This window comes from Suricata suricatta, chromosome 1, assembly GCF_006229205.1.
Source record: "Suricata suricatta isolate VVHF042 chromosome 1, meerkat_22Aug2017_6uvM2_HiC, whole genome shotgun sequence".
Classification (NCBI taxonomy): domain Eukaryota; kingdom Metazoa; phylum Chordata; class Mammalia; order Carnivora; family Herpestidae; genus Suricata; species Suricata suricatta.
In genome coordinates this window covers 38685405-38711206 of record NC_043700.1, presented here as the reverse complement: position 1 = coordinate 38711206, position 25802 = coordinate 38685405, and the positions used below count along the sequence as shown (strand labels likewise).

General features: G+C 41.3%; 1 protein-coding gene across 3 annotated transcripts in view; it reads right to left on the bottom strand.

The window, feature by feature from the left end:
- PSD3 (pleckstrin and Sec7 domain containing 3) overlaps positions 1 to 25802 on the bottom strand; it is a 442746-nt gene that overhangs the window by 109204 nt on the left and 307740 nt on the right. For all 3 annotated transcript variants that reach the window (XM_029936893.1, XM_029936887.1, XM_029936888.1), the window contains exon 9: positions 4905 to 4975. In XM_029936893.1, coding sequence (XP_029792753.1) covers positions 4905 to 4975 — 71 coding nt within the window. The remainder of the gene's footprint in view (positions 1 to 4904; positions 4976 to 25802) is intronic.

Below are 25802 nucleotides of genomic sequence, written 5' to 3'. Positions count from 1 at the left end.
TTTTCAACCTGTCTCAACTTGAATGACTTGGAAGGAAGCACAAAGCACTGCATCATCTCTTCATATGGAAACAAAAATATTCTTCGGAAATAAACTAGCTTCTATTTGAAGGGGAATTATGTTTTTAAACAAATCTTCAGAGCACAGCCCATATGTCTTAAATCCCAGAGACCAGGTGTGTTTTCTTGCTCTAATGTCTTTTTATAAATGTATAGTTTTTTTAAAAAATTGTGATTATTTCCAAAATATATAATGGTGACATTTCTCTGTTGGACTACATATGTCATTCATCTAAATTATGACTAGTGAAAACTTGGATATTATCATCATTCTCCCAAGGCAATACTAGGCCTCAAAACCTACTTAACTTTTTTCTTATGCATTTTCCTTTGTTTCAGAGAATGAGAGAAGTTCACACAGTTTTTTCAAAGTATGAAAGGGCATGGGCCAGCAGTTTCACAAAAAGAAATAAAAATGCCCTGACCATATAGGGAAGCTTGCTGTTCTCAGGGACTAGCTGGCTCCTGGCATTATAGTATTTGGCATATCATTCTCAAACTGGCCACCATTATCACAGTCTGAGAAGACTCAAGTCATTAATGTCTTCCTTCTGCCTGGTCCAAGCTCACTCCTGATCTATACTTCAAACACTGCAAAAACAAAAACAAAAAACAACTCTTTTTAATTCAGATTAAAAACAAAAGTTATAGGCAGTTGAAACACATCTCTTTTCCAAGTAATCCAAGGAATGAAGAAAACACAAAGACAGAGAGTTCCCAGGATATTGTGACAGCAAACTAAGTTTTTGGAAAACAAACTAATTTTTCACCTTTGAAAGACCTGGTGAAGACAAATATATATAGGTTTGGATAGTTATTTTCTAGAACCTTGAGAGAAAAGACATTAGAAGATTCTTAAGAGCCTGGTCTAGAGAATGCAGTAATCAAGTAATTTAGTGCCATGCACTAACCAGCAACCTACACACCCGTTTCTCTTAACCATTCCATCCATCACCTGACAATTTATTTTGAGTAACATAGTTATGTTTTGCCACAACCAGACCTGTAATAGAAATACTGTCATAGGGGCGCCTGGGTGGCTCAGTCGGTTAAGCGTCTGGCTTCAGCTCAGGTCATGATCTCATGGTTTGTGGTTCGAGCCCTGCATCAGGTTCTGTGCTGACAGCTCAGAGCCTGGAGCCTGATTCAGATTTTGTGTGTGTCTCTCTCTGACCCTCTCCTGCTCATGCTGTCTCTCTCTGTCTCTCAAAAATAAATTAAAAACATGAAAAAAAATTAAAAAAAAAAAGAAATACTGTCATAAAGCTTACCCAAAAAATACTTTCAAGAAAAAGGCACAGGCTAGCAGGGTCAGACACAAAGCCAATGATAGAAACCAACAGAGAACTTTTAAAGTGGTAACAAAGGCTTCTCTAAGCATTTAGCAGGCAGATGACTCGCTCTCAGTAAACAAATGGACATGAAGTTAATATCTGAATGTCAACAATGATGAATCAAGACCAATAAGAATTTAATCATGTTATCATCAATTCATAGCAATTTGAAAATGTTAAAGTACATATAAACTGTGTTACATAAAAGTGATATTAGACTACTCTGCAATGAATACTTTATATTTCAATAATAATCATTAATAGGGTATACAATTCTTAGGCATGAGTTGTCTGGGCTCAGGGATACTGTGAGTATGAGAACCAAACAAGGGTAGGATTATTCTTACTCAGCTGGAAGCCAGACAAAACAATTGTATAATAAATGTCCTATTTTGGGGTGTCTTGATGGCTCAGCAGGTTAAGCATCTGAATCTTGATTTCAGCTCAGGTAATGATCTCATAGTTAATGAGTTTGAGCTCCACATCAGGCTCTGAGCTGATAGCATGAAGCCTGTTTGTATTCTCTCCCTCCATTTTTCTCTGTCCCTCCCACATTTGCATGTGTGCACGTGCACTCTTTCAAAATAAATAAACTTAAAAATTTTTTTAAATGTATTATTTTGGTATAATTTAGAGAGTTCTACAAACTGGAATCAATTATTCACCCACTTTAATTCCATTTACTCTGTTTTTCCCAACTATACATTGGGTTTATTTCATGTCATTAGCCATTCATTACATTAGACTGGTCCTCTCATCTATTCACACTGTAAGCTTAAGCTTTTTAAGGGGTTAGACACCATGTTTATTTCTTACACAGCTCCCAATATGATATTTTATAAGTGGTTCTGACATTACCATTGTGATACTCTGCAGATTCACTATTTGCTTGAAAGTCAGAGGCAATGTGACTAGGTAACATTAAGCAAGGGGGCCAGAAAGGAAAATGAGGGTTACTATATGTAACCCAGAGAAGCAAAGCAAGAACTCTAAATAATGCCAGAAACTGTCTAGGGGAAAAGAAGAAAACAAAAGAGTTATTTTACTTTAGAGAGAAATCAGTAACAGTAAAGAGAGATTCAATAGAAATGACTTAGAAACTGGGGATATTTTAGTGGCAAAAATCACAGAAAAGGAGTATCAGAAAAGCAGGAGTGGAAGGAAGATCTAAGTAGAAACTAAGTCAAGTGTCTTCAAAGTAGTCTAGATACTCTTCACTTGTATGACTTTTAACTCTCAGTTCAGTTTGGCTACCATACCTACCACTCTACCGAAACTGCTTTATCAATAATTTCCTTGTTAGTGAATTCAAGTGACACTTTCCAATTCCTAGCTTACTTAACCTTTTTACAACATGGAACACTCTTACCATCTCTTGACATCTGTAGCATCTTATCTGTCTCTCTCTAAATATTTTGTTCTCGGCTCTCTCTGGTAACACTGTTCAGGTTCCTCAAGAGCTTCACTGTCTATTATTCTTAGAGCACAAATCTGTGTTCCACTGATTCTTTCATCTTCTCCTCACTCTACTCTAAGTGATATCACCTATTCCAATGGCTGAAATCATTAACTGTTCTTTTTTTTGATGACTCTCCAGATCTGTATTTCCAGGCTCCCTCCTCAGTTCCAGATCTGAATATCCATAGTTGTTTGTTGGACACATCTATTTATTATTCCAAAGACACATTATATTCAACACCACAAACTGAACTCTCTAGTTAGACCATGTTTCTCCCTTTCTGTTACTCCTATTATACTTCAAGCTAATCTGGTCTATGTCTTTTATTGAATGTGACTCCAGTCCACTCTCCATCCTACAGTGAGACTGATCTTTCTAAAATATACATCTGATCCTGTCACAACCCATTCACACCTTTTGATAGCTTCACTCTTTCCTAAGATAAAATCTGAACTTCTAAATATAATCTTCAGGGCTCTTCCTAATCGGTCTTGGATACTGCTTTATACTCCACTGAACCTGTAGCTCCTCAAATGTGTTGTGGTGTCTCACATCTGAGCATCTGCACAGCTTTTTCCCCTGTCACATAGTTCATGAATTTTTCCACAAACTTCCTTTCTCTCCCTGAGGCTCTTTTGAGTGTTTCCATGTCATACTTTCTGTTGCATATATCAAATTGCATTCAAATATTAGGAGAACTTTTTGTTTGTTTTGTTTTGATCTCTTCAGACAGAGCATAAGTTTCTTTAGGGACTATATCTTGCTCACAATCTTATTTCCAGTGTATAGCATTTTGAAATATTGGCATAGTTCTAACTTATTAGATGGATTCATTATTGATTGTCTTTCTATTATGGCCCTCTGTATCAGAAAGCTACTTTCTTAGCCAAAGGTCAGCTGATAAAGAATGCTTGGGTCACTTTTAAGTGTCCATCTGGGAGTTGTAAAGTGGTAGCCTGAATTCCAAGCTGCCCCTCACAGTTGGAGCTGGAATCCTGTTGGGTTGGGGGAAGTGGTGGACCTCTCATTCCAGTCAACATACAAATTTCCCATGTTCACACATGGAGAGCTAGAGAGGTGGAAACTCCAGGGAGTACCCTTCAAAGGTCAGAACATATAAAATTGATCCCAAACAGATTTCCCGATTCTGGGATTAGAAGAAAGGATCCTGACAGGAAGTGATCTGTTTAAAAATCTACACAGATAACTCGGATTATATTCGCATTGTTAAGTACTAATACCTTAGGATGAATGAAAATTGTTTCTAGATTTAAATGAAATCTAAATGAAAATAAATAATTAAATGAAGAAATACTGTTAAATGGCAATAATGAAGGATATATATGAAGATATAACTAATCTGTATCATAAATCACCACTGGGACAAGTGCTACCACAGATTTGTACCTTATTAGACCACATGCAGTCTGACCTATCAACCCATATTCACATTTTGTAATTAAATGCAAACGGAACACAAAATATTTATATATATTTAATATATTATAAAATATATATTGATCTGTATATACAAACCACCTCTATGACAGAATGGAGATTAGGTAAGTGGGATTAAAAACCATAGTACATGACTTTATGTATAAAATATGTCCTTTTAGCATTTCAAGTATTATTTTGAGGCTTAGAAATTAGCCATCTCTTCTATTACATCATAGATTTAATGACTTTCTAACCGAGTTACTAAATGATAAAGGTTAAAATGATCTTCATATATTAATTATGATAGAAGGAAAATACAATAATTAATGTAAAATATCTGTATTTTGATGATGGATTATGACCAAAAAATAAAAATAAAATACATATAGAACATGTATACCATAAAACACTTTATACATATATAATATATAGAATTACACATATATAATTTCTAAAATAATTTTTTAACCAGAAACAAAAAACAATCTAAAAAAGAATTTAGATATCAATTAAATGATCTTTTGGGTGTTTGATGTAGCCTCTTTATAGAAAGTGAGTATTTTGGTGGTACATTGTTAAATCATTTCATAAAATTTTTAAATTTATGTTTACCTTTTGCAAGTAAAGAATTGTTCCTTTTAGTACAGCATAAAAGGTTTTCCATCCTCGCTTCCCTCTTGGAGCTAGAAAGGGAAAACAATGGAAAATGTTATTTGACGGAAAACAGTATTTTAGGAAGAAGTAAAATGATCAACATGGTGTGTTTCAATGATCCTGGTTTATTAGCTTCCAAAATTAATAATAAGAACTAAAATATTCTTGAGACTGTGTAATAGTCAATCTTCCAAAAATGCCTCCCATGTATTGTCTCATTTAATCTTCACAATAATACTGTGAGATAAATACTATGACTCTTGTCTTTTTATAAAACTGAAGAACAGAGAAATGATCAGCTCATCGCCATACAACCAGAAAGAGGAGAAGCAGGAATCTGAACCTAGGTAGCACGGCTCTCTAGCCTGCACTCTAGTAGACATAACCTAAAGATTGGAAAAGCAGAGGGTTTTGCAAGTGCATATTAATCCCAGAGAAAGCTTAAGAGACTCATGCACAAGATCGTTGATAGCTCTGTCGAAGTTTCTAGAAATCATTAAAGTCTCAGAATATAAACGAATTCCTCTTGGCATTTCTCCCACACACCTACTAACTGGATTATAATTTTAATTATTATTATTCCTTTGGTAACCTGCATTACCTCTGTTGCAGATCTTGCCACACTGTAACATAATATTTTTGTTTAAAGTGCCTCTTTCAGGAGACAATGAATGACCTGAGAACAAGTATCCTTCATTTTTACCTGGCACAGTATACGTGGACATTAGGCACCCTCATAACTCCCAATTTAATGTTCTTAAGGAGTCCTTACTTTCCTTTTGTTTATATTTTTCTGGAGTTTAAAGTATTATCTCTCAATTTTTTTAATGTTTATTAATTTTTGAGAGACAGAGAGACACAGTGGGAGATGCAGAAAGAGAAGGAGACACAGAATCTGAAACAGGCTCCAGGCTCTGAGCTGTCAGCACACAGAGCCAGACGTGGGCCTTGAATTCATGAAGGGTGAGATCACTACCTGAGCAGAAGTTGAACACTTAACCAACTGAGCCACCCAGGCACCCTGTGTGAGGGACACACAGAATCAATGTACACTTTTACAGACTGTCCTAAAACAAAAGCACAGATTGGCAAAAATGGCTTACTATTCATTCTTAATTTTAATAAAATTAAAATATATAACTGGAAAATCTTCTTACCTGAATGCCATTTTTCTAAACATGTCTATCCAAATAGGTAGGGTGGGTCACTTATTCTTATTCTTTTATCAACTGTCTGTCTGCCTTTAGGCTTTCTTTAGCTTGGATACTTGATTAAATTAGGAGTACATTATTCTTAAGCAAAGCCTTTAAATCTCCTTTGACTGAAGACTCAAGAATCCTTAGGGTTGGCAACTGTGTTAATATCCACCTACAGAACACAGGTGCCCCTGCCAACACCATACTGATAGATCCACCTGGCAAAAAAGGACTCAAAACATCCGCTCTGCAGGTTTCCAGGGGGGAGAAAACAACCAAAAACAAACCATCCCATCTGTTTCCACTATACAAGGTTTAAAAGTATGTACTCAAAAATAAGTGATCAAAAATAGTACACCATTATCTCCTTTATAAAGAGAATCACTTATATAATATTTAAGTATTATATATTACATATAAAGATGTTATATAACATAACTGAAGTACAATATATATAATTATATGTGTGTACATATATACATATATATGAATATTGACTGTATTGTTGAATAGGTGTCAAATTCTGATACAGTTGATGTGACAACAGCGCACACAGAAACACAGAAGTGACCACAGGCCATAGGAACTGTTGCAGAGCAGGACCAAAGGCAGCATGGTTTGCTGAACCCACCGGCCTAGAAAGCAGACCAGCTGGTTTCTAGCTCTGTCTTAAACCTATCTTGCCCTAACTGGGTAACTCCTGACTAATCCACTAACTTTTCAAAAGTTCAGATGCTTCATTTAAAATCACAGATAATTTACCTAACTTAAGGCAAAGCACTAGCTAATGCTGGAAAGGAACTTAGAGAAAATATTTTTTTTTCTCTGACTTTTTGTTGTTGTTGTTTAACATCTTTAATCCCCATCACCTATTTCACCCATTCCCCCCACCAAAATCATCTCTAGTAACCATCAGTTAGTTCTCTATACTTAAGAGTCTGTCTCTTTTTCTCTTTGTTTCATTTCTTAAATTTCACATATGAGTGAAATCATATGGTATGTCTCTGACTGACTTCTTTCACTTAGCATTATGCTCTCTAGATCTCTCCACATTGCTGCAGATGGCAAGGTTTCATTCTTTTTTATGGCTGAGTAATATTTGCTTGTATATATATATACCACTTCTTTATCCATTCATCTACTGAAGAACATTTGGGCTGCTTCCATAATTTCACTATGGTAAATAATGCCACAACAAATATCTATATATATGGTGGATATATCCTTTTGAGTTAGTGTTATATTTTTGGGATAAATACCCGGTACTGTGATTACTACATTATAGGGTAATTCTATTTTTGATTTTTTTGAAGAAAATATTCACAGTGGATGTACCTGCCTGCATTCCTACCAATAGTCCAGAAGTGGTCCATTTTTTCCACATCCTCACCAACACCCGCTTTTTCTAGTACTGTTGATTTTATCCATCTGACAGGCAAGAGGTTAATATTACATTGTAGTTTTGTATCCTATGATTTATGATTGGAACTTAGGGACTTTCAAAGGTATTCCTGCTCATGGCTATGAATCTCAGAACTGAGGCATGATCCTGTGTCTGTCCTCTCTGTTGTGTCCAGCCCAATATTTCTGTGGAGTACTAACACTCATAGCAATAATAATTACAGAAGTGGTAATAGCACATATTGTTTTAAACACTGTTCCAAAACTTGATGTGAATTAACTAAAGCCTATAGCTTTATAAGGAAGCAATTATTATAATCTCTATTCTATAGATGTGGGATCCAAGATCCCAACTAATCTGCAGCACTTGCTTCCCACAGCACTGGCCACGTTTACTCTGGTTTGTATGCATGGAAAGACCAATTAAACCAGACTCAGTATACAATGTCTTGGTTACCTTTGAGATATAGGAGTTATCTTCAAATTATTTATGATCTGACTCAGCATGGACAGTGACCAATCACGAAAGACACTGTCCAACCAGGACTGAAGGGACACACATGATAAATAGTTTGTACAACTGAACCAGTACATATATTCCCTATCAGCCCTGCCTGGGAGAATGTTTCCTGCCTACTATAGGTTAAAATCAGAAACAAGTCAAACAAAACTCTGTGATTATTATTCTACATCTCTCTCTTTCTCATACACAGACACACAGACACACACACACACACACACACACACACACACACACACACACACTACATTTCTGTAAAAGAGAAATTGGCAGTTGTTCCAAAGATAGGTGATATTGGAACTACTATGAAATCTTCAATATTAGAAACCAGTTCTGATTAATGTTCTTAAAATTTTTTTTATAAACATTTTATTTATTTTTGAGAGACACAGATCATATATGCAGGGGAGGGGCAGAGAGAGAGGAACACACAGAATCGGAAGCAGCCTCTAGGCTCTGAGCTGCCAGCACAGAGCCTGACATGAAGCTTAAACCCACGAACTGTGAGATCATGACCTGAGTCAAAGTTGGTCGCTCAACCGACTGAGCCATCCAGGCATCCTTTTATTAATGTTCTTATCTCACCTTCATTATACATTTGAAGAAGTGTTTTGGAAATATAAAGTAACAATATCTTGGCTTAATTATTGTCATTGATCTTTGTAGAACAGTTAAATTAACTGGTATCAAAGGCACAGGTTGTCATCATTCTTTCATAAAGAAGAAGGAATCAGAAAATATTCCCAAGCAATAAAATATGAAGGTTATTCTGAATATATGCCATAAAATAAAGCTATGCATTTTTAAATGCTTTTTATTTATTTTTGAGAGACAGAGAGAGACAGCACGAGCAGGGGAGGGTCAGAGAGTGAGGGAGACACAGAATCCGAAGCAGGCTTCAGGCTCTGAGCTAGCTGTCAGCACAGAGCCCGATGCAGGGCTCAAACCCACGAATCGTGAGATCATGACCTGAGCCGAAGCCGGATGCTTAACTGACAGAGCCACCGAGGCGCCCCTATGCATTTTTTATAGTTCACCAAAAGGTACAGGCTTTATGTAAAAGTTTATATTTGCATGCTATATTCCACAACTTTAATTTCTTCTGAGCCAAACTAGGAAGAAATCGTGGCTAAGACTGTACTGTCCTTATTTTTCTATTTCATTCAAAAAGCACCAAATTTTTTCCTACATCAAAATAGATTCATCCTGCTTTTGGCCACTGTGGGGAATAAGCTAGGAATTCCCTGAGCTTGCCCCTATGGGTTAACAAGGCATAAAGAATTAGAAAGCCATAGGATGTACACACCCAGTTTTGGGTAACAAGTTAGATTAGGTAAATAAGATTAGGTAAACAGGGCAAAGGCCCCCAGTATAGGTACAGCAGGGTAAGGCTCAGGAATAGGGAATCCCAGGATGAAAACATCTAAGATGAGGTAAACAAGATTAGGTATTCAGGGTTGAAACGCCCCCAATTTAGTACAAAAGCAGAAAGCTCTTTCACAGGAAGGACCAAATTCGGTAAACAGGTAAACAGGGCTACAGACTGCTGGGGGGCGAAGTTGCCCAGAGTAAAGCTAATTAGGAAAAAAAAAAAGGTGTCTTGTTGACAACTGAGGCGGCCTGCTCTTTCTCATGCCCTAGGCCATTTTAGGTAAACAGAGGTGGCAACTCATGTTTGCTGTAAACAACCTTCCACCCAGCACCAGAATCTTGTTTTGTATTGACCCAAACACCTAATACTGCGTATCTTCAAAATGCCCTTTCCTTCACGCCCATGAGTTAATGTTCACAATACCATGGTCTCTTTGTGTGCGCCCACATCACCACCTTTATAAGCCTTCTGATCCTAATAAAAATGGAGCAAGGACCCTTACTCTGGGCTCTTGTCTCCTCCTGGACATTAGCCTCTCTCGCATTTTTAAATGTGCATTCTGCCTTCTTGCTGGACAAGAGAGAACTCCAGAACTCCCGTCTACAACAGGCCACTTCTTACTTTGGGTTCCCTAATCATCAACCTTTGCTTTTATTCAAGTTTAATATCAGAAAGACAATATGCATAGAAAGACATAGTATATACACTGCCTATTTTCTTTTAATATTCTAACCCTTTTTTCTGTCTGTTGGCCTGAAAGCATTCTTCCACTTCCCCAGTAAAATGACAAAAATGTCATCCCCCCCCCGCCCCCAAAGACTAAGTCAGTAAGCCACATGAACACTAATGAGAAAGAATTCTTGAGATAGCTAAAGGCTATCACTTTTGCCCTACCAGGTTTGAACACAGGGAAATGTGAAAATGTGATAGTTCTTTGCAAATTACCTCAATTTCCTAACTTTTATGAAGAAAGACATTTAAAATATAATGTAATATCATTGGGGGCATTCCAAAATAAATCCTTGCTGGACTTAGAAACAAAGATGTGCAGCACAGCTCTTCAATACTAGTACAGTTGGGGTATATTTATATTAGATTTGTAAAAAGCACAAAACATTTTTAAAAGTGGTTTATTTTTCTAGGGACAGCATCTGAAATTTGGGCAAAATTATTAAAGTATTTTCCTTATAGGATAAAGAGGTATGCTACCTTGGAAGCAGGCATTCATAAATTCTACATCCCTGAGGGCTAAAGGTACAGCATGCAGCAGCAGGGCAGTTGCTTTCTGCAACTGGTTTGTTTAGACATTTAGACAGATTCATAAATGACAGCCCTATAAGACATTAAAGAAGTGAAGGGTGATATTTTTATATTTATCCCTAATTTTATTTCATAAACATTCTCAGGCACCACAATAATTACTATTAAATCTTTATTGAGTGCAAAGGTCAAGGGCAGGTCACCCAAAACGTGCCACTTTGGCATATCAATTATTTTCACTTAAAGTTACTTATGAAAAGATCATTGCAAAAAGAACACTCTAAACCCTCCCTCCTTTGTCTCCAGAAAACAAGATATAAATTTCTCATGTGAAAGGTACCCTTCTTGTACCAGGAAGTAAAGATATCCTTATCACCAGAAATAGAAAATTTAGAGCAGAGAAGGCTGTATTAACAACCCTTGTTACTTTTTACTAATTTACTCCCCCAGCCTAATTCTAGTTAGAATTTCTTGCTAACTGAAGCTCCCAAAGTTTTCTTTGTTGTGTCAATCCATCACAGAATTATTGTCTGTTTGTCTAAAAAGTATAAAAGCTGCCTGCCTTGCTCATTTCTTCAATTATGAGACTTCTGTTTGCATGTAATAAAACTTTGGTCTTTTTCTCCCATTAATGTGTCTCATGTCGATTTACTTCTTAGTCAAGAAGGACCCTGACGGGCACAGGAAAAATGATTTCTTCCTTCCCTAGAGTAGACATAATTGGCAAGATAAAATTCTACTTGATATTTGCTCCAAAGATTCTGCAGTTTACAGATCTTGGGACAACTGATGTATATCCTGTAAAAGGTAAGGTTTCTTAACATGGCAGCTTCCAAGAATCTATCTACAGAGTACAATGGAGCAAGAGTGTTAAGAATCTTTTTTTCCTTTCTCTAAATTTAGATTACAAGGAAAAAATACTGTGGAATTAGTTCTTTGGGTTTAGTGGCTCTTGGTAAAAATTTGGTAGCATACTCTTGGATTTACTGATCCATTTCTTTCCGGAGATGGCTATTGTTTTCTTTGTCTGTGTCTTTCGTGCTGTTTGTCACATATAAGTATTACAACAGGGCAGAACACAGGCAACCTCACCAGGCCCTATAAGCCTACTGTTGGGGCCCGCCTTACAGACTGAGTTCATGATTCACGATTTGTGGTAGAGCCCAGCCCTAAGGAACGTAGTGAAAATCTTAAGGGAAGGTAACCTGGCTATGTGCATGTATGTGACGTTTCTCACGACTCTTTAACACAGACCACCCATTTAGACTGTATGTTACCATATATGGGAGACAAAGGAGCAAAAATTGTTCAAAGGGCACCCCCCCCCCCACACACACTGTTCTCAGGGCTCAGCCTTTTGGGGTTTTAGCCTACTGAGCCTGTGCTGGCACAAATAAAGCTGCATCCTAGTAAGAAAAACCTTGGTGTTCCAGTTCTGTGTCTTTTTCCCGGCTACATTTCTTGGGGGCTCGAATCTGGGATTTGGAGATGGTGTCCACCTCCTTTGTCACAGGGGTGAGAACCTTAGAGTGCCAGAAGTGACTTCGCCTGGCACTTGTGGACCACTTGATCTGTAGGAGACTAGCTCCTCCCAGCATGCTGGAGCAAGGACCCCAGATGCACAATGGAACCTGGTGAGGCCCAGGAACCAGCTCAGGGAGTTCCATCCATCAGACTGGTAAGAACCAGGGTTTGTTTTTGTAGACCTATTCCTGAGAGGCAGAAAGGGAGCCTGTTCACTTCCCAGAGTTGCCTGAGTAGTTCCGTAAGGAACGAAAATGCAACACCAAGGTGCTGGGGCACTAGATGGCAAGTTGGCGTCACTGTGTGACTGACTGTGTGTGAATGAGACAGACAGAGGAAAAGTTCCAACCTGACCAATGGGCTGAAGTGAGTAGTGAATCTTGATCCTTGGTTACATGGCAACCTCATATGGCTTAGGGCGGCATCAGATTTTCTTGGGAATCTGATCCGGGTCAGAGCTTGATATGAAACCTGCCACTGCTAAGAGGAGCATGAAATACTGCCAAGAGTAGAGCAGATGGAAACAGAAAAAGCGAGCATGTGTCCTCTCCAAATTAGACCTTTTCTTTTCCATTTTTCCTCTCTTGTGAATGACAGTTGTCCACTAGAGGAGGAAATGGGTGGAAAGCAGAGTAAACTGACTCCCCTAGACTATATGTTGAGTGATTTCAAAAAGGGATATTCAGAAGATTATGGTGTGAAATGAACTCCCGGAAAGCTCTGAACATTCTGTGAAATTCAGGGTGGGCTCACCCTCTAAGGATTCACTTGATAAGAAACTAGTTGGCTGAGTATTCAGGGTCACTGTGGCCATTCAGGGTCATTGGTCCAGGCCAACCCGATCAATTTCCTTACATTGACTGTTGGCAAGACCTGGTCCTACCTTGGTCACCTTGGCTAAATGTCTGTAGTGACATGTACATGACATGGCTTTCTCCAAATGCCAGCCCCAAACTGAAAAACCCATACTGTTAGGAGAGCCTGAGGGGACCCCACCACCATATGCTTCATTATATCCCTCACTGCTACCTGTGCCTCCAGCTGCCCCAGCTGCTGAAACCCCACTAGATTCTGCCTCTAGATCCGAGACCTCACAACTTCTAGCACTACCAGCCTCTCTGGATGTGACTGGCTTGCCTGGACCATCATTCATAACCCCTGCAGGAAGGCAACTAGAAGATCAGGCTAGTAGAAATAGACTTTCAGGGTGGTGACACTGGGTACCCCTACAGATGCCACTGAGGGAAACTAGGGGACCTGTCTGTTATAATCAGGAAGATCAGATTTGAGAAGGCCAGGGTATTTTTGTGTAAGAACCCTTTACCACTACGGATCTCCTAAATTGGAAGCACCATATGCCCTCCTATATGGAGAAGCCCCAGGCTATGATTGAACCAGTGCAGTCCATAATTCAAATCCACAAACCTACCAGGATGGACTGCTGCCAACTCTTCCTGACCCTCTTCAACATGGAGGACTGTCACTCAGCCACCCCTAAAATGGTTAGAGGAGAATGCCCCAGCTGGAGTGCTAGACATCCAGCCTTATGCTCAGGCTCATTTCCCTGGGGAGGACCCCAAATGGGGTCCAAATGACACAAGTGTAGATGGAGGGCTCACAACAGCTGAACAGTATCAAGAATCCTTGCTAAGTGACATGCAGAAAGGGGAGAAAAAGGTCATAAATATGAGTAAAATATTAGAAGTGCTCCAGGGACCCGAGGAGAGCCTGAGTCAGTTCTATGAAAGACTATGTGAAGCATTTCATTGCTACACAACTTTTGATCCAGAGGTGCCCATTAACCATGATGGTCAGGGAAGCTTTCATAAGTTAGGCCCAAGGGGACATCTGGCACAAGCTGTAAAAGCTAGAGGGTTTTTCCAACATGAATGCCAGACAGTTGTTGGATATAGCAACTAAAGTATTTGTCAACAGTGATCAGGCGGGGCCTGGGTGGCTCAGTCGGTTGAGCGTCTGGCTTCGGCTCAGGTCATGATCTCACGGTTCATGAGTTTGAGCCCCACGGCGGGCTCTGTGCTGACAGCTAGCTCAGAGCCTGGAGCCTGCTTCAGATTCTGTGTCTCTCTTGCTCTCTGACCCTCCCCTGCTCACGCTGTCTCTGTCTCTCAAACATAAATTAAAAAAAGTAAAAAAAAAATAAAAAAAACCCAGTGATCAGGTGACATAGAGGGAAGAATACTAGAAGATGCAGAAAAAGATGCAGACTTGTTAGCTGCTGCCTTGGTGGAGTGGTTGAAATGCTCCCAGAAAGGTGTTCCACAGGGATGAGGATGAGGCCAAAAAGGAGAACAGCAGGGAGGATCATCTTGCCAAGAATCAAAGTTAGTATGGAACCAGTACACTTACGGTCATCAGGAGGGCCATTGGAAAAATTAGAGCCCCTTGCAGCTGGGTAATTCTCAGCAGGATCCCAAGCAGAAAGAAAAAGTCCGTGTGGTCCAGGGCCAGTATCAAGCAGCATCACAACCTTATGGGCCCGAGGATGATTCTGTGGGGCTAATCACCATGGAGGACTATGAGGAGGATTAGGACAGACTGGGTTCTATTTTGATAGGCCCCCAAGATCCTATGTCCAGATGAATGTGTGAGGCCGACCCATTGACCTCATGGTAGCTACTGGGACAGAACACTTGGTGGTGATCCAACCCATGGGCCCCCTGTTAGAGAGACAAGCCTCCTTTGTGGGGGCCATGGACATTGGACACAACGTCCCTTCTTTTTGCCTTGAAGATGCAATTTAGGTGGGCATAAAGTCATCCCTGAATTCCTATACCTCCCAGACTGCCCCATGGCTTTAATGGGCTGGGACCTGTTGCGAAAGCTGCAGGTCCAAATAACCTTAAACTCCCACAGACAAGCTGCTCTGACCTATGAAAGCCAGAAGCAAAGATTGTGACTCTCACGATTCCCCAAGGGGAAGAATGGCACCTCTGCAGTCTCATGGAGAAGCTACAATAGGGACCTGAGCTGACCTTCAGAGTACCAAGAGTGTGAACTGAAGACAACCCACCAGGACTGGCCTGGAACATACCTCCAGTAATTATAGAACTAAAGCCAGAGGCAGGGCCCATCTTCCAAAAACAATATTTCATCCCTTGTAAGGCACAGACAGGGATACAGAAGCACCAGGAGAGACTTCTAAAATACAGAATCCTTTGGAGTGCCTGAGTGGCTCAGTCAGTTGGGCGTCCGACTTCGGCTCAGATTACGATGTCTCAGGTTTCATGAGTCTGCATCAGGCTCTGTTCTGACAGTTCAGAGCACAAAGCCTGCTTCTGATTCTGTCTCCTTCTCTCTCTGTCCCTTTCCAGCTTACACACTCTCTCTCTCTCTCTCAAAAATAAATAAACATTAAATACAAAATTCTCTGACCCTATTGGTCATCTTGGAACATGCCTCTCCCACTTGTCCAGAAGCTGGGCACTGATGACCGCTGGCCAGTCTGAGACCTGCATGAATAAACCAAGTCACTATCACCCTGCACCTGGTTATCCTGAACCCGTACACTCTCTTGGGTCTTATCTCTGCTGAAGTTGCCTTCTTTACTTGCCTAGACCTCAAGAATGCCTTCTTTTGCATCTGCCGGGCTCTGCAGAGTCAACCAATCTTCACCTTTCAGTGGGAAAATCCTGAAAATGGTGACAAAGGCCAGTTGACTTGGACCAGATTGCCTCAGGGGTTTAGAAACTCCTCAACTATTTTCAATACTGCATTAGCCTCAGATCTAAGGGCTTTCCTAGTGGATAAACATGGCTGTGTCTTCCTTCAGTACACAGATAACTTACTGCTCACTGGAAGGTTTGGGGGGGACTGCATAGGACTCAGCAGCTCTTTACCCTCCTATGGGAAACTGGCTATAAGGTCTCAAGGAAAAAGGCCCAAGTGTGTCAAAAGAAAGTCAAGTACCTTGGCTTTCACCCCTCCCAGGGGCAATGCCAACTTGGCCTGCAGAAAAAACAGGCCGTTTGTTCAGTCCCAGTCCTCTTGATCCAACATCAGTTTGGGGAGTTTCTCAGGACTGCAGATTTCTGTAGAATCTGGATACCTAACTTCTCAGTCTGGCAAAATCCCTTCATGAGGCCACAAAGCAGGGAAAGTGGGAATTTCTGTTATGGGAGCAAGTACAGCAAAGGCCTTTGAAGAGATCAAACAGGCCCTCACCAACTCGCTTGGTCTTGGGCTTTCAGACATGTCCAAGCCCTTCTTCTTGTACATTCGTGAACATACTGGCATCGTGGTGGGAGCCCTAACCTAGCTGTTGGGGTCATGGCATCGCCCAGTGGCATATCTCTCCAAGCAGCTCGACTCCATGGCCCAAGGTTGGCCACCCTACCTATGGCCACTTGCAGACACCGCCCTCTTAGTGTCTGAGGCTGACAAGTTAACGGTGGGACAAGAACTGACAGTCTGAGTGCCACATTCAGTATTGACATTAATGGAGTACAAGGGACAATTCTAGCTAACCAACACTCAGATGATCAGATAGAGAATGCTATGTGAGAACCTATGTATTCACTTAGAAGTAGTGAGGATTCTAAACCCTGCAGCCCTACTGCCTTCTGGGCCAGGTCAACCAGATCATGACTGGTCGAAGTCATGGATTAGATGTTTTCCAGCAAGCCAGACTTGAGGGACCAGTCCCTCAAGGACCCCACCACTGAGTATTTCACCAACGGTAGCAATTTTGTGAAAGAAGGACAATGCCTTCAGGGTACTCCTTGGTGATCCTGAATTCTATCATTGAGGCCAAACCCCTGCCAAAGGGGACTTCAGCACAGAAGGCAGAGCTCATTGCACTAACAGGAGCCCTCCAACTGGTGGCAGGGATAAATGCCACTATATACACAGACTCTAAGTATGCCTTCCCCACCCTCCATGTACATGGGGCTTTATATAAAGAGAAGGGTCTAATAAACTCAGGAGGAAAAGACATAGTGTATGGTAAGGAAATCCTTGAACTCTTAGATGCTGTGTGGGCCCCTAAAAAACTGGCAGTCATGCATTATTGGGGACACCAAAGGGGAAACACCACACCATGGCAGCATGGGGCGATGGGGTAGCTTGTGGGGAAACTGTAAGGCAAACCAAGAGGCAAAGCTTTCAGCCTCCAAAGGAACAGCACAATCAGTGGCGTTAACCACAGCACTGTTCCCTAGTCCACTGGCAAAATGGGACCGTAATTACCACAGCACAAGAATACCTGGTTTAAGACTGAAAATGGAAGCTACCTTCAGGTGGATAGTGGACATCTGAAGACAGCTGAGTAGCAATTCATGTTGCCTTGGTTCCAGCTTGTGTCAAGCAGTTTCATTAGGAAACCCATACTGGCCGGACAGCTCTCAAGACTATGTTGAGTCAACATTTATACATCCCTCAGCTCTCTAGCATAATCCAAACAGTATATGAGCTACGTGAAATATGTGCCCAGAATAACCCACATCAGCGACCCAAGGCCACCCTTGGGGTGCAAACTGTTGGGGGAGAGGACTGTTTGAAAATATGATGGTGGATTTCACCGAACTTCCCTGAACTGAGGCTGTAAATATCTATTGGTCTTTGTGTGCACTTTCTTGGGCTCGGTGGAAGCCTTCCCTACTCGAACAGAAAAGGCACATGATGTGGCCCAACTTCTTCTAAAAGAAATGATTCCTGTATTTGGGAAACCTATCACTATGGTATCAGATAATAGGCCAGCATTTGTGGATGAGGTGGAGCAGCTGGTGTCAAAGGGGTTAAAGATCACCTGGAAATTACACATGGCATAATGACCCCAGAGCTCTGGGAAGGTGGAATGAATGAACTGAACCCTGAAGCTGCAATTAAGTAAACTATGTCAGGAAATCCACCTACACTGGGACTAGGTGTTGCCAATCACTTTGTTAAGAATCATGTGTAGCTCCACTAGGCAGAGGAGGTTCTCTCCTTATGATATCCTTCATGGGCACCCTCCTCTCATTATCGAGGTCATAGAGGGGTCTAAATGAGATAAGTAATCTAACCCTAACATAACAGATGTGGGCCCTTGGCTCTACCCTAACCACCTTATACACTGGGTGAAAGGGAACCATCACATGTGAGTCTGGCCACAGATGTCCATCCCTTCAAACCAGGGGCTGTTCTACGGGTGAAAGAATGGAATGTCCAACCCCTAAAACCCTTCTGGAGGGGCCTGTTTACTGTCATTGTGTCTATCCCTACTGCAGTAAAGGTAGCTGGAGTGGATCCCTGAATTCACCACAGAAGAATGAAGCTGGCATCTCAAAACTGGGAGTGCATATTCCTGATCCATCAGCACTGTGCAAGCTGACCATATGGAAGAAGCAATCTGTGACTCCAGTCTCCAGAACTGCAGCCCTGCTTTAGTCACTCAGGAAGCTGACTAATCTATGCATGGCAGAAGCTTGAGGAATCAATGGTCCGGTGGAACAAAAAGACTGTCTTTATTTTCTATGTCTATTTCCTTACTGTGACACACTCTCACCCCTTGTGTCTTGCTGTCATTGTGATTCTTGCTATACTTTTCACCATAAGATTGGCAGAGGCTGCCCCAGTCAGCTCAGAGTGTGGTGAGAAGTTTCTATTAGCACTTACCCTCCTTTTATGGATAGGATGCTTGGTTGGTATTGGCTGCTTCTAATCTGGTCCTCTTCTGTAGACCTAGATTCCTCATCACGTGACCCATATATTTGCATAACCAGGTCAGGCCAGGGAGTCACTTGGACTGCTGGGAGATATCTCTGAAGTAAGGCAGGCTTGCAAGGCCTCCCACCATCAGATGGCGACTGGCGTCTGCACTCACTCAACCCCCATTCAATTTCTGCTTGTGCACCGACCCCCAAGGCGCCTGACTGATATCAGGAGTGAATTGTACCTTGTGAAAAAATTTGTTATACGAGCTTCTTCTTTTGTGATTATAGGAGCAAATGTTAGATTTCTTCCCCTCTAAAACAGGCTATTGACCCCTGCTCACAAAGACCTAACTCTTGCCTTTGCTATGCTAAAAACATCACCCTGAATTTAAATGCTAAAGATCCCTTCCTTCCCCTAGTCACCTACTTTGATCTCTAGTGGTAAAGATTATGCATGAGTCTTCTACCAATCTATGTTCTGGGAAATTTTTACATACCAAAGAATTTGTTATCAGAAATTATTGTCTAAGGCAATTGCCACTTCTCTTTGGTATCCCATACATTTTTTCAATAAATAAAGCTGACTCTCAGGTCAGTGCAGAGACGCCTGCCTGGTAAGCGGAAAGAAGCTGAGGCTCTCTCACTCTCTTTTGCTGACACTGTCCATCCTTCAGGGCCCTGGACCTGCTGGAGCTGGACTCTGGCATTGGACCTTACTATACCATACCCACTTTTCATGCCAAGGAAAAGTCCTGGAGACCTGCAGACACAGTATGACCACCTATTCTATCTGCCAGTGGGAGAGTCAATACACTTGCTTTGACCCACAATACTCCCCCAGTGAAGATTGGTTAGAAGTCTGATCCTACCAAGAGCTCAGGGCCTTGGTCAGCAGGACACAAATTACTAACACAAAACGACGGGTGTCAATTATGTTTGATGTATGTGAGATTATAGTTATTGGCCCAGCATCATCTGTCAAAAGGAAAAGTGAGTATTTGTCATAGAGGATCCAAGGGCTCTTGATTTGCCATGTGGAGGCTTAGATTGGGAGTGGGAATACTGACTCAATGACAAATACATGTGTGAGGAAAATGGTTTATGTGCCTAAACACCTGAGTTTTTATGCCCCAGCTGGAGCTGTGTTTCATGGGTTACTAGGAAAAAGAAACCACAGCAGTGCTCCTTCAAAAGGGGACTGCTACATCAGGTTATCAGTCAAAGGCCTGTAACCCTGTTAATTTTACCATCATTAACCCAGGTGATTCTAAATGGCAGTGGGGTACCTGAGTTGGCATCCAGATCCATGGGGGAGGCAGAGACCCAGGGACCGTGCTACATTTCAAGTCCATCCAACCATGTCCTATCAAGTCTTTAACTCCTTCAATGAAGAAATAAGAAGTAGCCCCCCTCTCCCATTTCAGTCACAGCAAGAAACTTGTTTCTAGCCCTAACAGAGACTATAGCTCAGACTCTTAAGATCTCTTCTTGCTATGTATGTGGGGAAACCAAGAAGGGGGAATCAATGGCCACGGGAGGTAGAGAATTAGATCCTTCTTAACTTTATAATGGAACAGAATACCTTAGTCCTACTACCAGGGTGTGGCTCCTCAAAATCTCAATTATTGGGAAAAATTGCCTTGCCCGATGGAGAAAAGAGTTCACCATCTCTGTTGGAAGCTTAACAGGCCTACGCCAAAGATTTTACAACTCAATTGCCTGGTAAACCCAATGGTGAGGAACCCCAGATCTCCTTGAATCTGATCCCCACCCCTTGTCTAACTTCTCTCATCTCCAAGAGGCTTGGGACAATGTCAACACAGCCATCGAGTGGCAGACCCTGAGTGAACTAAACTGGATATGTAAAAGGACAGCCTATACAGTACTTCGCTCAGGCTCGTCAGGGTCATGTGTGCTGGGAACTGTTTGTCCATCTTTCTTCCTGCTACCACTTGCCAGAGGGGAATATTTGGGAGTCCAAATGCATGGGGACATGGAGACGCAAAGGAAACAATGTGCCCTACAAATTGGTAGTTGGAAAGGTGATGAATGGTCTCCTGGGCATATAATCCAATACGATGGCACTGCCACCTGGGCAGAGAATGGGTCCTGGGGCCACCATGCTCCCATTTACATGCTAAACTGCATAATCAGATTGCAAGCAGTTGTAGAAATTATAACCAATGAAACTGCCACAGCTCTGAACTTACTAGCCAAAAACAAACCAAAATGCTCAATGCTATTTATCAAAATCGCTTGGCCTTAGAATACTTGCTTGCCTCTGAGGGAGGAGTTTGTGGAAAGTTTAACCTGAGCAAGTGCTGACTACAGATAGATGATGAAGGAAAAGTCCTGGAGGAGATCACAGATCAAATGAGAAAGGTTGCTCATGTCCCAGTACAGACCTGGAAAGGCTGGGACCCCAAGGAGTTATTTAGAGGATGTTTTTTCAACTCTCAGGGGATTTAAACCCTCATAGGTATTATCCTTCTGATTTTGGGAGCTTGCTTAATCCTACCTTGCATAGCTCCTCTGGTAACACGGTCTGTCTCCAGCCTCACTGAGTTAATGGTTGAAAGGAAAACATCCACGCATGTGATGATGTTATGGAACTATAAACCACTAAAGCAAGATGATGCTTTTTGACCCAAAAAACAATCAAAAGGGGAGAATGTGGTAGAGCCCCCTCCCTAAGCAATGTGGTGAAAACTTGAAGACAAGGGAAGGCAACTTGGCTATGTGCGCGTGTGTGACATTCCTCCCAACTCTGTAAAACAGAACGCCCATTCAGACTGTGTTATCATATATGGAGACAAAGGAGCAAAAATTGTACAAAAGGCAACACCTTCACTTTTCTCGGGGCTCAGCCTTTTGGGGTCTAAGCCCCACTGAGCCTGTGCTGGCATGAAGAAAACTGCATCCTGGAAAGAAAAGCCTAGGTGTCCTGACTCTGTGTGTGTCTCCCTGCTAAGGTTTAAGTCAAGCTCTGCTGACCTCACGTGCACATGAGGTAAAGGGTATTGTTAAGAGACATTTTAGAATCCAAAGCCTTAAAATTGGTGGGCATGGGTCAAGCACTTAAAAGCTCTTAGAGCACTTGCCACATAAGTCAAAGACTAGTATGCTAGGATAAGTTGGTCATGACATAGGTAGATTCATAATAGGTCACTCTCTAACCTCAAGAAAAACTTCCATGCAGTGAATCACACTGCAAAGGGAAACACAATCCCCAACCCCATGGCACATCCTTTCTAGGTATTAGTTTAGCTCTGAGAGCTAAAGCTGCTAATATGCATATAAAAAAACTGAATGAGGTTTTTCCTTTCATCTTGTTGTAAGAGCCTGGCTTTGTGACCAAGTGAATATATTGTCTTAGGTTTCCTCCATCCAGAGGATGCACGGATCAGGCAGTATCCTGGGGGCTAGTTTTGAGAAGGAAAGCTGGTAAAAGCTGATAAAAAGGGGCAGCCAGATACTCCCCTTGAATGCTTTTGACTTCTGCAGTCTTGCTTGCCTCATACCAGCCTGCAGCCAGGAGCCAGAAGCCTGGTGGTACTAAGCCCCGCCCAACCTGGAGGCACAAATGTATAAAAGACCAGTAAAACCATTGCTCGGCCTTTGGAGGGGACTCTGCTGGGCTGGAACTGGTGCAAAGTAAACAGTCTTTTCTCATTCCCCAAGTACTTGCCTCTTGTCCCTTCCTGGGCGCTGAGTATTTGCTGTTAACAGTTTAACAGACTGGGGATCCAAGACATGCAGTTATAAGCAGCATTCTCCATAAAGTCATGCCAGTTCTCTAGGGAGTTTATTGTAAGAGGTTCTAGCCCCTAAGGGAATTTTGTCATCTCAATATTTGTTGTTTGTTAGTGTTTAAAGAAAAATTCATTAAAGTAGCACCTGCACAGTGATTAGTGGGTCTATGACTGGAGGCATCTTGCATTTGTGGGAGACTGGACACACCATATACACCACATCATTCTTACTGCCTCTACAACAAAAAAATCTTTGCTTTCCTAGACTACTTTTGGGAGTAAACTTTTGGATCATTGGGGTTGCATCATCTATGCCTTCTCCAAAGCTGCCTCTTGTGTCCATACTCTAGCATGAAAAGTTCCTTCTGAGTCTTTTCATAAAAAAGCTTATTGGCTTGGTATTGCTGAAATTAATAAAATCCTATTTGTCAATACTCAAACAATGGATCCTTTAAATTGGCTATGTTTGGTAGAAAAAAAAATTATTTATAGAGAGCTCTCAATTGTATTATTAGTGTGACAGCTACCCTAAGGGACTCTTTGGACAAAACAAACAGAAATTAGACTTATGACCAAATTTATGTCCATATCCAGTGTAAATTTCCTATTTTAAAACTGGTTCTATCTGCCTCTTTTAACTTCCTTTCCCTACAAGATTTGCAGAGTACTCTGGCCTAATCTCTGGTTTCAAACTATATAGGTTATTCTTATAAACGCTGAAAGCCAGAAAGTGAATTTAGCAAAAGCACATGAGATGGACAGAAGGGCTTGGTTTACTATAATAAAGCTTTGCCAGCTTCATATAGTCCTTTGCAGTAACCTTAGCAGATGTATCCTAGGACCTGATCCTACCTTTGCAAAGAATTCATGTCCCCTGAACAAAAGCAAATCTTTTAAATTATAAAGCCATTCTCCCTCTACTTACAGATGATTCTACCAAATTTAAAGAAAAATTAAAAAGGTTAATGACTATTTACAACCCCACTACCAGACAACTAGACAGACTGCTAAGGGGAATTCTTCCAGCACATGATTATATTGTGGTCGTGAGGCAGGCCAGACAGTACTGGTCTTCATTCTTCCCCTCTCCCCAACTAACACTTCGCAAACAAAAGGAATGATCATAATTTCTCTTAGATCCTCATGATGAGCCAAGGCAGCTGACTCCCACCAACACCTCACCCCTTGCACGTGGGATGTTTGAGATATTCCTCAGGCACTCCTGGCTTTCCAAGAACAAAGAAAACAAATGGTTAACAAATAGAGATCACAGGACCTGAGTCTCCATCAGTTTACACATTTCTTAGTAAATTATAAGAAAAAGGCAATCTTATCAATAGCCTAATCTCCGGAAATCTATGTGTAAGAGTCACCTTAAGATGGAGACCGAGCGGCCATTTCTCTGGCAGCTGGAGGAGAACACGTGCACAGACGACCCCCGCCCCTCCCCGGCAGACCTGGATGTCCTGCCCCATTTGGAAACAGCCAATCATGAAGCTCCAGCTTCCCATCACCCTGACAGATGAGGCAACCTATTCCATCCCGCCACATCCCTGAAAGGCCCTTATTTGATAATCTGCCTTCCCAAGATCAAACCTGGAACCCCCTCACCCATAAAACCCCCCGCCCATCGCCTATCAGGCACGACTTCCCTGACTCCCCACTCCTGGGGTCATGGGACCTCGCCCGGGAATCGCAGATCCCAATAAAGGCTTTCTTGGCTCCATAACCTGGTCTCTTTCTTGTCTCCCACCTCTGCCTCCATCTATTAAATCTTACACTATGGACTCAGTTTCCTGGAGCCCATATATCACCCTCCCCTCCATAGTTTTGTGGCAAGAAGGAAATGGCAGGTAGAATTACATTTCTTCATGACCAGCAGCCCAATGACAAATACTTGAGGCAAATACAACATATAACATTTCTTGAGGAACCCCTTATTGTCATCATGTTAATGCCTTATTAGAGGAGAAGCCACCTTAGCTAGACAATAGCAAGGCCCCTGGCATCTTCTAAGTCCTCTTTAACATATCAAAGTCTTTCTGGAGGCCTTCCTTTTGCCTTTACCTCCCAATTCCATAGTCTATAGCCAGTCATTCTTGACAACCCCAGCACAGCTCTTTTTGCCCACGGGTCTGGTTCTGGTGCTTTAATAAAAATCATTTTTTTTTTTTTTTTTTTTTTGCACCAAACCATCTAAAGAATTCTTTCTTGGCCATCAGCTCAGGACCCCCACCACTCCAAAACCCCATCACTCTTACAAATGATCTGGAAAAGACCAATATTCAGGGAGTAATAGAAGACAATGTTAAATTGTATATTTAGAAAGAAGACTTTTGTTAAAATGCTTTATACAGTTTTGCAAAGGCATAAATCTTTTGATTCCCATTTTAGTTAACCTCCCTGATATAATGAAAAAACAAGTTTAATTTAAAAAGGCAGGTCAATCCCTTAACATTCAGGCTGTAATTCAGTTCTCTGGGGTTATGGAAACAATTTGTCTTGCAAATCTCTCTAAAATCGGAAACACAATTCTGAGACCAACTGAAGCCCGCCTATCTTTACCAATCTCCAAGCCTCACCTATTTCTCTGAAAATGCTTATCGGTATTATAAAAGATCAGGATATTGGAACAAAATTGTCCTATACTTAAAAAGAAAGGAAGATAGACTTTATATAGCAATTGCTTGAAAACTCTTGAAAAAAGAAAAACCAAAACTTTCATTCTTTTTTGTCTTTTATCATGTCTTCCAAATGTAAACACAACCCACAATTGCCTGAGACAGAAAGAAAAAAAAAAGAAGGGTGTGGAATTAGAGGAATGGGGAAAAGAATCCATTTTAAAATAAAACTGCTGAAAAGTGCTCTGATAATAGGACATGTTCCAAAAAGTCCACCCTGGCCTTTTTCTTGAGAATATTTTCTCGGTTCCTTTGAGGCATAAATTTTCTTTTTTTTTTAATTTTTTTTAATAATAGTTTATTGTCAAATTGGTTTCCATATAACACCCAGTGCTTCTCCCCACAAGTGCCCCCCACCATGACCTTCACTCCCTTCCCCTCCCTCCCCCTCCCTCCCTCTCCCTCTTCAGTCCACAGGTTTTTTCAGTATTCAATAGTCTCTCATGATTTGTGTCCCTCAGTCTCCCCAGCTCTCTTTCTCCCTTCCTCTCCCTTAGGTC